The sequence below is a fragment of the Pteropus vampyrus genome, unplaced genomic scaffold, assembly GCF_000151845.1.
Source record: "Pteropus vampyrus isolate Shadow unplaced genomic scaffold, Pvam_2.0 Scaffold136, whole genome shotgun sequence".
In the NCBI taxonomy this organism is placed as follows: Eukaryota; Metazoa; Chordata; class Mammalia; order Chiroptera; family Pteropodidae; genus Pteropus; species Pteropus vampyrus.
In genome coordinates this window covers 4,380,250-4,392,871 of record NW_011888917.1, presented here as the reverse complement: position 1 = coordinate 4,392,871, position 12,622 = coordinate 4,380,250, and the positions used below count along the sequence as shown (strand labels likewise).

At 38.1% G+C, this 12,622-nt stretch overlaps 1 protein-coding gene across 1 annotated transcript; it reads left to right on the top strand.

Moving 5' to 3' along the window:
- The first annotated feature begins 5,754 nt into the window (after positions 1 to 5,754).
- On the top strand, positions 5,755 to 6,432 carry TPD52L3 (tumor protein D52 like 3). The gene has a single exon (XM_011367718.1). The coding sequence runs from the start codon at positions 5,872 to 5,874 to the stop codon at positions 6,430 to 6,432; it is 561 nt and encodes a 186-aa protein (XP_011366020.1). The 5' UTR covers positions 5,755 to 5,871.
- Positions 6,433 to 12,622: the final 6,190 nt, after the last annotated feature.

Genomic DNA, 12,622 nt, shown 5'->3' with positions numbered 1-12,622 from the left:
AGTAATACACCAATATTGGTTCTTTAGTTGTGACAAACGTAGCATAGTAATGTAAAATGTTAATAAGGGGGAAAACTAGGTGAAGGGATATAGGAACTCTCTGTACTATCTTTACAACTTTATGTAAATCTAAAACAATTCAAAAATAAAAAGCTTATTAAGTATGTAACAAAGTAATTTGATTTTTACTTCTCATCTCCACCCATCCCTTGAGGTATTTCTTCATAAGATGTCCAATAGATAAGCAGCTGGCATCAGATAAATATCAAGAGGGAATAAAACAAGAGGTTTTCCTTTTCATGCCTAAGAACTTATTCCAGGCAAAAAGGATGGATTTTTTCTTGTTGCTCTTGGAGAAAGCCCTCTGGAATCTAGCCAAAAGTCCTGAAGGCAAAGGAAAATAATGTGTATTTATCCATCTCTTTCTAACCAACAAGAATGTGACTTGTGCTCTATCCTCACCCTAAGGACATTCTGAAAGTTGAGTACTGATAATTCTAAGTGGTATTTCCATGTTTCCTGTTCATCACAGTTACTACTTTACAAAACAGACCTTTTACACAGTCTTTCCAGGCACCAAGTGCAACCATGGGGTTTTGTTCAGTTAGATATTAGATATTTTAGAAAACCAGCTCTTACTTAACCCTGAGGTGATAGCAGGAAGCCCCCTCAGTTAGCTCAAGGAGAATATAGCAGAAGAAGGCTTTTGTAACTAGATGACTGCTGATAGGTAGACAAGAGTTAGCTAGGAAATAAGCATTCCAAGCAGAAAGAGAAATATGGGCAAAGGCCTAGAGGTAAGAGAGCATGGTGAACTTGCAGCTTCAGAACTGCAGTAATTTAATATGCCTGAAGTATAAAGCGTATGGTGGGAAGAAGTAAGGCTGGAGAGATGATGCCTCAAATATGTTTCAGGATATATTTCAGGAAGGAAAAGTCTATTATAAATAAATATGAAGTCATAAAGAAAACATTAAGCATATGTGCAGAAATAGACCTCAGACAGGCCTGAAGCCTGGGGTGGTACTGACCAAGAAATTGACATTCAAATCACTCAGTGTCTCAGTAAACAATTTGCATAAACAGAATATATAAATATGTTGTGGTATATGCATATCATGGACTACTATACAACAGTGAAAATGAATAAACTAGCAATACCACCACTATGGATGAATCCTAAAAACAATGGACAAGCCACAGAAGAATATGGAAGATATGATTCCTTGTATACAAAGTTCAAAAATGGTAACAGATTTTAACTAGACTTATTATGGTGATCATTTCACAATATATACAGATATCGAATCATTATGTTGTTCACCTAAAACTAATATGTTATGTCAATTAAGCCTCAATTAAAATAAATTTAATAGCCCAAAAAAAGGCAAAACTAAATAATACACTATTTATAGATACATAGATAGGTGTTAAAAACTTACAAAGAAAAAAAGGAATGACCTACCCAAAATTTGGAGTAGAGGTTAAGTAGGGGAAAGAAAATGAGAGGACATGTAGTGAGCTTCAAAAACATTAGAAACATACTATTTCTTAGTTGACTAGTGAGTACATATTCATAATTTTAAAGTACATATATAAACTTTTGTATACATGATTTATTTCAGAATTTTTAAGAGAATAAAAAGTAAAAAAAAGAGTTTAAAAAGAATCTAAGCAAGCTTAAGTTTATGGATTAATATCCCAAGTTTGCTACTTAATAACTATGCAAACTCGAACAAGTTATTTTCTGTGCATCTCAGTTTCCTGACCTTCAAAAATGGGGAAACTGAGTCTCCCAGAGATTAATAGTGTTTTTAATACCTACTTTTCAAGATTATTATGACGATTAAATAAAATAATATGTGAAAAGAAAGCACTTAGAACAATTCCCGGCACATAATAAACGGTCAATAAATATTAGAAATCTTCATTATTTTTATTATTGTATCAGATATTTAATAAATTCTAATTTCCCTCTAACCTTTCATTCAGAAAGAAAAACAATGTAAATGAAGGTCCATTCTGAATTCCAATAGAAGAATCAAGCAGAACCATAACTGTTTGTAGCTTGCTGTATTACTACTGTATTTCTTTAATTCTAAAATGCATAGTTCTGTGGCTTTTTAATGTCTCTAAAATTAGGGTTGCATCTTAAAATCAATGAACAATTTAATATAGTAGGTTTTTCCTCCTAGAAACCTTTTATTAAAACAAAAAATGTGTCTTATAATTGATTGCGTCTCAGAATCTAGGAAATAAAGTAATTATGCTGTTGCAATAGCAGGCATGACAGTTTTTAGACAAGAATAGCTATGTAACGAGGGAGTAGAGTCCAGGCCTCAGGTTTTTCATGTTACACCAAATCCACCACAATGGTCATAACCTTTAAATGATCGTGAATTTTCTATTAATAGTCTGATTGTCCCCCGACCTCTGCAGCTTATGGACATAAGTGAGTTAAATTGCTTTGTCCCCCGCATTTTACTGGTTCTAAACCCTGTGCCAAGCTTCAGGACTTCAGCATGCACACACTCAAGTTTCCCCAGTTACTTCTGGGAGTCCTCTGTGCTCAAGACCAGCCCTTCCATGTGCTTCTGCTCTGTACTCTCTGTAAATGTCCACTTTGTGCCCAAGCACTTGAGGAAAGGTGTATCTCCTAATACTCAAAATTTGAACATTCTCCAGAGAAATTTTCCTGCTTAGTTAAGGGTCAAGTAATCTGGGTCCCCCTGCAGACATTTTAGCAGCAGTCTATACCTTTGTTGGAATTGCATGTGATTCAGGAAGTGTGTTGGTTGGGGGAGGTAATAATGAGAAGCAAGTGTTAATCTTGTCTTTTTGCAACCCCCTGTTCCCTTTTAAGATATCCTCTGAATTTCCAGATCCTGACTAGAGAAACAAGGCAAGCCCTCAGTTTCTTGGCAGAACAGATGCCCTATATCCATCACCCCATAACCAACCAAGCCTTTACTGGCTCATGTGCCAGCTTTGGACACTTTCTTCTCTTAAATGACTCCCCACTGTTGCCCATAGGACTTATCTTCCAACATTCTCGCTTCCAAAATATAAAAAGAAAACAAAGGTCAAAAGTTCTGGGAAGAGAGAATTTGTTCCCACTTTCCTGATCCAAATGAAAAAAAGGGAATGAGAACATCTTCCACTGTGAAATTCTTCCTAAAGTCTGCTCGTATTGCCCTAAACAGAGGGCAATGGGCTTTAAAATGTTGTCTATGGGCTTCCTTGCCCTTCATCTTCAGCATTAAGAAGGCAGTTTCTGGTTCAAAGTCTGGGAGAATTTCTGCAACCACGAGTGTTTTTGCAAGCATCAAAGGAAGTCCATTCTCTGGAACAAAATAGTGTTTAAGAAGCCCTTTCAACCCTTTACAGGCATTTTTATATGCAGCTTTCATGTTTCCAATAAGAATAATCTTCATTTTTAATCTAGAGAAGTTCCTACATCTTTTGATCATTTTCCTTTCCCTTCTTTCCATCCCTTCATGTCTATCATTCTTCTTCTACCTCTGAGGATCTGTACACAAAATTCCTTCTAACAAGCCCCTTCATCCTGTACATATTAACTCATACAAATGGACATCTGTGGGGAGGGGGTGCTAATTGCCCCGGGGACTCTTGCTACAATTATATACACCACCAAAGAGAGTGAAAACCAGTTACTAATAAGTTCAGAGTTAATATCCTGATAGTATGTTTGGACTTCAGACAAGAAAATCCTATTCTATAATATATCTAAGTATTTTTTAAAGCTAATTAGTACACATAAAAGAGATGCTGAAAGGAAATGTCATCTAGGTCCTAAATGAAGATGAACTCAACTTTTGAAATATGAGGATTGCTAGCAATAACACTTGCAGCTGTAAACTGCTGCAAATATTCCAGTTCATGCTGAAGACTATCTATGGGGAGGGTGACTCACTGCATATATTAATGATAGAGCTGAGCTATGATGTAAAATTGTTGTGAAAATAACTTGCAAACTGAAATCAAATAGAATATCCTGGCTTTCTGCAAGAAAAGCCCAACTACCAATTTTCCCCGCCTACTCCTGAAACATTCTTACTGGATTAGGGTTTCAACTACATGCCTTATTTACAGACTCAATTAAATATTTAAACATTTTTCCTGCTATTCAGCTAAACTAAACAAAATGTTCATGGTAGTAGTTCTGTAATAATAGAAATAAAGACCTAGAGAACTCACTACAGTTAAATCTAGCAGTGCAAATGACCAGACTACAGGGTAAATTGTCAGTTTTTCGGAAGCAGTGGCAACCACCAATGTGGATTATTTTTATAAATCGATGTAATCAAGAAGCTCCATATCAATCTTTTATAACAAAAGAAGTCAAATGTTTAAAGCTGCTGGTACTGGTACAAGTCCCTAATTATTTCTAGACCCATGTATCAATTAACTACAATCTCACTTCTTTCATTACCAAACAACCCAGATGTGGTGAACGGTATGGCTTTGTTTTATACATTCAAGTTTTAATAATTTATTTATAAAACATATAAATTGCTTCGTCTCCCACATTTTGCTGGTTCTAAACCCTGTGCCAAGAATTACCAGAATATCCAACGAAAGCCCTAGAATCTTAAGACTTGCTCAAGGTCATTCCCTGAGAATCCACAGCCACATAATCAGCTATGGGATCCCTGATCACCTGCCTTCACTGGATTGAAGTCCTGATTTTTCCACTGAATAAATTTCAAGCTCTGAGCAGAAATAGGGGATATAGTGGGTTGATATCCTGACAGACCCTATCCAATTTCATCTACTTTACTGTCCAGACTACCTCCCACAACTGATAACCATGTATGGAGGCAGACATGCTTTCAGAAATGTGAGTGAATGCTTAGAAAAGAAAGAAGATGCAACTGCAATATTGAAAACTCACGCACTGTCCATTTGCATGTCTTATTCCTTCTCTCCTAAATTCTCACAGTACAATAGTCTTTACTTATTTATTAAGCTTAAATTTGACACACTATTACAGATTTACTCATTCTTCCTCCTTCTCCCCACCAAAACAACAGACAGTTGTGACTGGTCTGACTCACTTTTTGAGTTCTGCTATTCCAAGCCTCTGGCACTGTTGATAATTCATGCCCTGGGAGCATGTTAGTCACTATTGGACTCAAGAGTTCCGAGGGGCCTTCAAATCCACTTTATGAGTGGTGCTAGGAGTTTCTCAGAGTCCCTCTGGGAACCTAGAAAGGGAAAATAAGTAGGGCATGAGGCCAGGCATTCTAGACTCCCCTGCCCCACTTCGGAGAAGTTGTTATTTATTTTATGTATTGGGCTTTTTCATAAGTTTCTGTCAGTACAAAGAGTTCAACTGATTTTGAAGGGTTTGAAAATGGCTGGTGTGGTAGAAAGAGGTCTGTAAGGGGAGTCAGACTTGGTTAGAAGGCCAGGATCTGTCACTGTGGCAGGAGAGAAAATATCTCTCCTCTCTAATAATAATCTTAGCACGGCTTACCTCACAGGCTCGCTGTGATGTCGAAACACCACTATTAACATGCGCAGCAGGAAGCCTGAGCCCAGTCCCGCCCATTGCAGCCTTCAGGCCGAAAAATCCCACCTCTGTGACCCTGACCTCTGACCCTCACCCTTAACCCGGAAGTAGATCTCGTGGGGCTGGGCAGTCCGGTGCATACACCAGGATATCGATCCATATGCAGTGGCGTTGATTCCACCCGCCAAGATATGGATCCCTCCGGCCTAGAGTCTGACCCTGCAGGCTTAGATTTCAGCTCTCCTAGCCAAGATTATTTCTCCACTGGCCACGAGTTTGACTCTCTCTACCAAGAATTGGACCTGGACTCTCTTAACTAAGATCTTTCTCAGTCCATGCCAGGTGTCATGACAGAGACCTCTGTGAGCACACATGAACCCTACCCAGCTGCCAAACCACAGGATCTCACAGAGGCTGAGCAAAAGGAGCTCAAATCTGAGCTCACTAAATTGGAGGCAGAAATTGTGACCCTATGCCACGCACTGGCAGCCAAAGAAAGACACTGCGTGGAGCTCAAGAGGAAGCTGGGCCTCACGGCCTTGGTGGGCCTGCAGCAGAATCTGTCAAAGAGCTGGCACGATGTTCAGGTCCCCAATGCCTACATGAGACAAAAGATGTCAGCTGCCCTGTCCACCATGAGCTCTGCCATCTGTAGGAAGCTTGGAGACATGAAGCAGTCAGCCGCATTCCGATCCTTTGAAGGTCTGATGGGGACAATCAAGTCCAGAGTCACAGGTGGCAGAGAGATTAGCAATGACTGCCTTCATTCTTCAGCAGAGTGTGGAGATGATCCACTCCCGATTTCAGGGAGTAGGGATGATCCAATTCCTGGAAGTGGAGATGATCCGGTTACGGGAGGTGGGAATGACCTGTTTCCCTTTACGGAGCCAGAATAAGTCCATTGGTTACTTTGCGTGGTTACCTCACTAGTGCAAGAATTCCCTTCCCTCATCACAATTGCAACTCTGCCTATCAAAAACAAGCAACCTAGCTACAGTGATAAAGTTAACTCAGGATATGGACAGAATCCAGTTTTGAGAAAAGTATTGCCCATTCGTACATAGATATTTGCTGCAGTTGAGATAGCGAACCCAATGTTTTGTACTCAGTTATTTTACACCGAAGTTTGTAGATGAAATACATCAGTGTACTAGCCTCCCTGGGGTTGCATTTAAATGGACAAGGCAATGGCTCCAGAGGGGTCTAAGGCCAAAGCCCAAACTCTTTTTCTGGAAAACTAAGTCTTCCAAAGAAGGTTTCTGTTTAGAACTTGGAAGAGGTATATCCCCTCCCCATCGCCTTCCTTTCCTAAATCGCAGCAAGAACCTTGAAAACTTTAACTGGTCTACAATTTTTATTTTTAAAAGATGATCAAGAAAAACTTGTTTTTCTCTGAGACCTTCAGAAGAAGGGGGCGGTATTAGTAGACTAATTGTTACATAATGCTATAACTTTTATAAAACTTGATTTTTTAAAGCTCCTAATTAAGCAAAATAATTTTAGCTTCATTAGGAGATTGTTAACTACTTTGGACTCAAGCTGAAATTGTAACTTTACTTTGCCTTGTGCTTTATTTATTTTCTTAAACCTTTTAATTAGTAATCGACACATAAAGAATGAACCAATTTTATAAGAATGTTTTAATAGTTTATTTTTCAAATACAGTTGACATTCAATATTATATTAGTTTCAATTATACAGCATAGTGGTTAGATATTTGCAAATAGTTCCAAAAATATAAGTGTTAGTTTATTATAACAAACATTAAAAAATTCTGCCAAATAAGCATGATTTTATTAACATTTGGCATGATAAACTATCATGCATATTTCTGGAACTATTTGAAAAGAGGCTATACTAGAAAAGTAACATAAAAGATATCTAGTTATTTTTTATCTTTTTATATAGCAAAATGAGGGTTTTAAAGTTTCACCCTATGGCAACATGTCTCTGCCACAGCAGCATGCCACCTAAAAGGAAGAAAGTTGCTTCTCTGTTCTGCAGCAATTCCTAGTTATCACCTCTAGCTGAGGGCCTGGAGGGAAAACAGCCTAGCCAAATTCGAGAAAGATAAACCCTTTCTTAAGCAACATCTAAAACAGAATGCCCATCCCCTGTAATGCTGATTGTAATGCCTTTGAATGGACATAACTAAGGGATTGTGCATCACATGGTCACCTTGACTCCAAGTCTGTCCTTGTTTATAGCTAACTCCAACTGAAAGGAAACAGAATCTGACCCTCAGGGGATGTCAAAATAGTAGGAACCTCATTTGGTTTGTTCAAACTTTCTCCTATCTGAGTTTCACAGGAGCTATGATGCTTTTTGTTTTTGCTTTCCTTTTCTATTTTCAAAATGTCAGGACCTGGCAGCTTCTTTCATTCCTCCAGTCACACTGCCTGAAGTAGAAGTTAGTGTCTTATTCTCTTTCAGCAGGGGGACTAAGACTTTTGTTTGCGTGGGTATATATTGATAATTTCTCACTGCCTAAAGGTAGTCCCTCCAGTCTAAGAACATTTTGTTGATTCTTGAATGCTCCCTCTATATTTCCTTTGTTTTCCTATAAGCAAAACCAAATACCACTATAAATACAAAAGCACTTGGTAAACTATAAAGTCACTGATGCATCCCACAGATTTCTGAAGACAAAGTTTTGCTTAGATTAAAACAAAACATTCAACTATTTTACATTTGTTTTTTAATTTGTATGTTTATCAATCAAAATGGTTTTTTATGCTGAAGGACCAGAGACAAACTTGCAGCATACAAAGCCAAAATATTCCTTATATTGCAGAAAGCCTTGTGTTTTGGAAAATCTCAGACTGACATCGTGGGCCAAATCCAAAATATGTTCTATTTTATTTAATAATTCAAACAAATGCAGTAACAGTTTCTCCCAATAAATCTTCAACTCCCTGAGAGCAGTAAAGGACATAACTATTTTTGTTCATCATTGTATTCCCATGCCTGACTTAGGGTAGATGTTCAAAAAATACTTGTTGCATTAATGAAGGAATCAATATCACATACTTTAGACATCAAATCTTGGATCCTAAAGATTATCCATAACATGAACAAACTGACAAGTTCCTCAAGCTTTTATTCAAAGATAGTTTGAGACCCTACTATGTGTCAGATACTGTGTTGGGCTTTGAAGGCACAAAATTAATTAAACATGGTGTATGCTCTCTAAAAACAGATTTTCAAATCATTGTAATTCACTGAAGTAGGTGCTAAAATAGAGGAAATCTATAAAGAAAGGGTGTTCATATCTGCCTTGGTAGGTCAAAGAATTCAGAGAGACAGTCTTAGAGGACTAGTAGGAATTTGCCAGACAGATAAAAGTAGAACATTCTAGACAATATCCAGAGGAAGTAAGTCATGAAGTAATGTAATAGAATGTCGTGTTCTAAGAAATACCAATAAGTCATTGTGGCTAGAGAGGTGGGAGAAGTGAGAGATAAAGATGAAGAAATAAGCAGGGGAAAGATCATAATATCTCAGACATTAGTATTTAATCCTGTAGGAAATGGGGAGGAATTAAAGGTACTTAAGTCAAATTTGTATTTTTGATAGGTTGGTCACTCTGGACACCACAGAAATCAATTGAGAAATGTCAGAGGTAGAATCTCCAAGGCTTAGGAAACAACTGCATGGGCGAGAGGGATAGATAGGTTTGCAAGTTGATAAATATGCAGAATTGAAAAGACTTGATACTAAAAATGCTGAAGCTGCAAATTCATTTTGCTTTGGCTCTTTTCTTGGACTCCAGCAAACCTGCATCAATAGCCATAGACACAAAATAAAATGCTTCCATGAGCATGTGGACTCTGGATTAAAGGCTTTCTCCTGATTTCTTTTCTTCTACTTGCTTCTACCCTTTCTGTGTATTGCTTGCTCTCATTGTCTAGCCTGTCTTCTTTTATGAATTGAACACCTCTGCTCATTTAGCCCTATTTGCATTTTGTAGCATAGCTTCAGTCTATTTAACTTAGCCACTTTAGGATACAATTTCCAATAGTTCTCTTAGAATATATGAACACCTTAAAGATGCCCCAGACCTAGATCCTCAACCCCTGAAAACCACAGGTTGGGAAGGTTGGGAAGGAAATTGGAACAAAATTCCCTGAGGCTCTCAGTTTTTTGGTCTTACATCACCCAGATGAGTGAATGAGTTGGGGTAGAAGGTAGAACAAGGGTTGAAAGTTATAATTCCCACAGATGACACTACCCATTTAGCTAACAAGAATGGGATTAGAGTACCAAGCCCTTGTTTATTAGCATTGTAACATACCACAACCAACATATTGCTAGCATCACCCCCAGAGAAATTCTGGAAACTACTGAGGCTACTCTGGAGATTACTTCTATGCTCTATATTTGAGAGAAACTATATCACATACCTACTTGCATGGACTAAAGAGAGGTAAGCAGTGATCAGTAGGTCTTCTCATACTGCTCAGCAATGTTCTTGATGGCCCTACCAACCAAGGGGACAATGATATCATTTGTTAATTCTACTAAGGGATGAGGTCAGTTGCATCTGACTATGTAATTTCAGTTCTTGCCCATAAACTTTAATGTAAGGAAAAAGAATGAGTGTCACTCTATCAAAACTACTGGGCCTCAATGCAGTCACCATTTGAGACCTGCTAACCAGATCTATTGATGAGAGGCTTGATGATGCCACAATTTCCAGTGCCTAGAGCCTCATCACATAAGGAAAGTAACAAGTGGAAGAATGCCTTCCAGATGATACATCTTGGCCAGCTAGTATGAACATATTATCATGCCACTTGATCATCTCTCAGAAATTACTAAGCAGATACCTAAGACATTCAAAAATGTCTGGCAATTCCTGAGAGTTCACCAAGAAAATTAAAAGTTCATCCCCCCTTTATCTATACTACTACTCAAACAACTGACCACCTCAAGAATAGAAGTGGGTCTTCTGGAAGTCAAAAGTTTTGATCACCTCTACCCTAACCATGGCTACCTGGCCTCAGATCCATAGCATCAAGATTGATGTATCCAACATGGTACCACGTCTCCAAGGAGACTTTTCTGCTTCTCTGTCTCCCACTCTCAATAACTTGCAGCTAATTGGAGAAGGAATGGTTATCTAACTCAGAGGAACAAATTCATAGACCTGGCTGAGACAAACTTTCCCTCTAGAACATAAGAACGAAGATAAAAAGACTCAATCAGATGGGAACTGGCCTGTAATGTCACATAGATATGGGTTTTTTATTGCTGTTGCTGTTTTTGGAACATATCTAAGCACAGAATATGTTCTACTAAAAGGAGACCAGAGCAGACATACAGAGGTGCCATGTGACCACCTAGACTCATTCCAGGCCAAGGCTGAGGGCAGGATACAATTTTAAAATAGTGAATATAAGCGGGGCTGTGATGCCAAAACTTAACCACCACATAAATCCTCTCTGATACTCCTTGGGTCTCATGTCTACACCATAAAAGAGAAGAATCACCTAGGTTTTGGGTTTTTTTTTTTTAATTAAGTTTATGGGGGTAACATTGGTTAATATAATTATATAACTTTTAGGTGTACATTGTAATTTGACATCTGTATATTCTATTGTGTGTTTACCATCCAAAGTTCAGTTTCCTTCAGCTACCATATATTTGGTCCCCTTTACCCACTTAACCCTTGACCTACCTCCCTATATTTGACCACCTTTACTCTGTCTACCTCTCCCCTCCTCTCTCACTCCACTAGTAACCACTAGTCTATAGTCCATGTCCATGAGTCTCTGTTTGTTTGTCCTGCTCATTTGTTGCTTTTAGGTTTATATCCCACATATAAGTGATATTATGTGATTTTCAACGTTTTCTGTCTGGCTTGTTTCGCTTAGCATGATTATATCGAGGTCCATCCATGTTGTTGCAAATGTCAGTATTTCATCTCTTCTTATGGCTGAATAATATTCCATTGTATATATGTACCACAGCTTCTTTAGCCAATCATCTATCGCAGGATACTTTGGTTGCTTCCATGTCCTGGCAACCATGAATAATGCTGCTATGGACATCAGTGTGCAAATATCTTTTCGGCTATGAGTTTTAAATCTTTGGGGTAAATACTCAGTAGAGGGATTGCTGGATCATATGGTAAATCAATTCTTAATTTGTTGAGGAACCTCCATACTGTTTTCCATAGTGGCTGTACCAATTTGCAGTCCAACCAGCAGCGTATGAGGGTTCCTTTTTCTCCGCATCCTCTCCAACATTTGTTATTAACTTGTTCTGTTGATTATAGCTATTCTAGCAGGCATGAGATGGTGTCTCATTGTGGTTTTGATTTGCATTTCCCTAATAGCTAGCGATATTGAGCATCTTTTCAAATGTTTGTTGGCCATTTGATTGTCTTCTAGGCAGAAGTGTCTGTTCAGGTCCTCTGCCCATTTTTTGATTGGATTGTTTGTTTTTGTTGTTGTTGTTACTGAGTCGTATGAGTTCTTTATATATTTTGGATAGTAGGCCCTTATCAGAGGTGTTGCTTGCAAATATATTTTCCCATTCGGATGGTTGTCTCTTTACCTTGTTGACGATTTCTTTTGCTGAGCAGAAGCTTTTTAGTTTGATGTAGTCCCATTCATTTATTTTTGCTTTTACTTCCCTTGCCTTTGAGGTCAAATTCATAAAATCCTCTTTAAGTCCAAGGTACTTTAGTTTCATTCCTATGTTTTCTTCTATGCATTTAATTGTTTCAGGTCTTATATTCAGGTCGTTAATCCATTTTGAGTTAATTTTGGTGTGTGGTGATAGACGACAGTCTAGTTTCATTTTTTGGCAGGTGGCTTTCCAGTTTTCCCAGCATCATTGATTGAAGAGGCTTTCCTTTCTCTACTATATGTTTTTGGCGTTTTTGTCAAAAATTATTTGCCCATATAAATATGGGTTTACTTCTGGACTCTCAATTCTGTTCCACTGGTCCGTGTGTCTGTTTTGCTGCCAATACCATGCTGTTTTGATTACTATCACTTTGTCATATAATTTGAAGTTGGGCAGAGTGATGCCTCCAGCCTCATTCTTTTTTCTCAGGTTGGCTTTGGCAATTCGGGG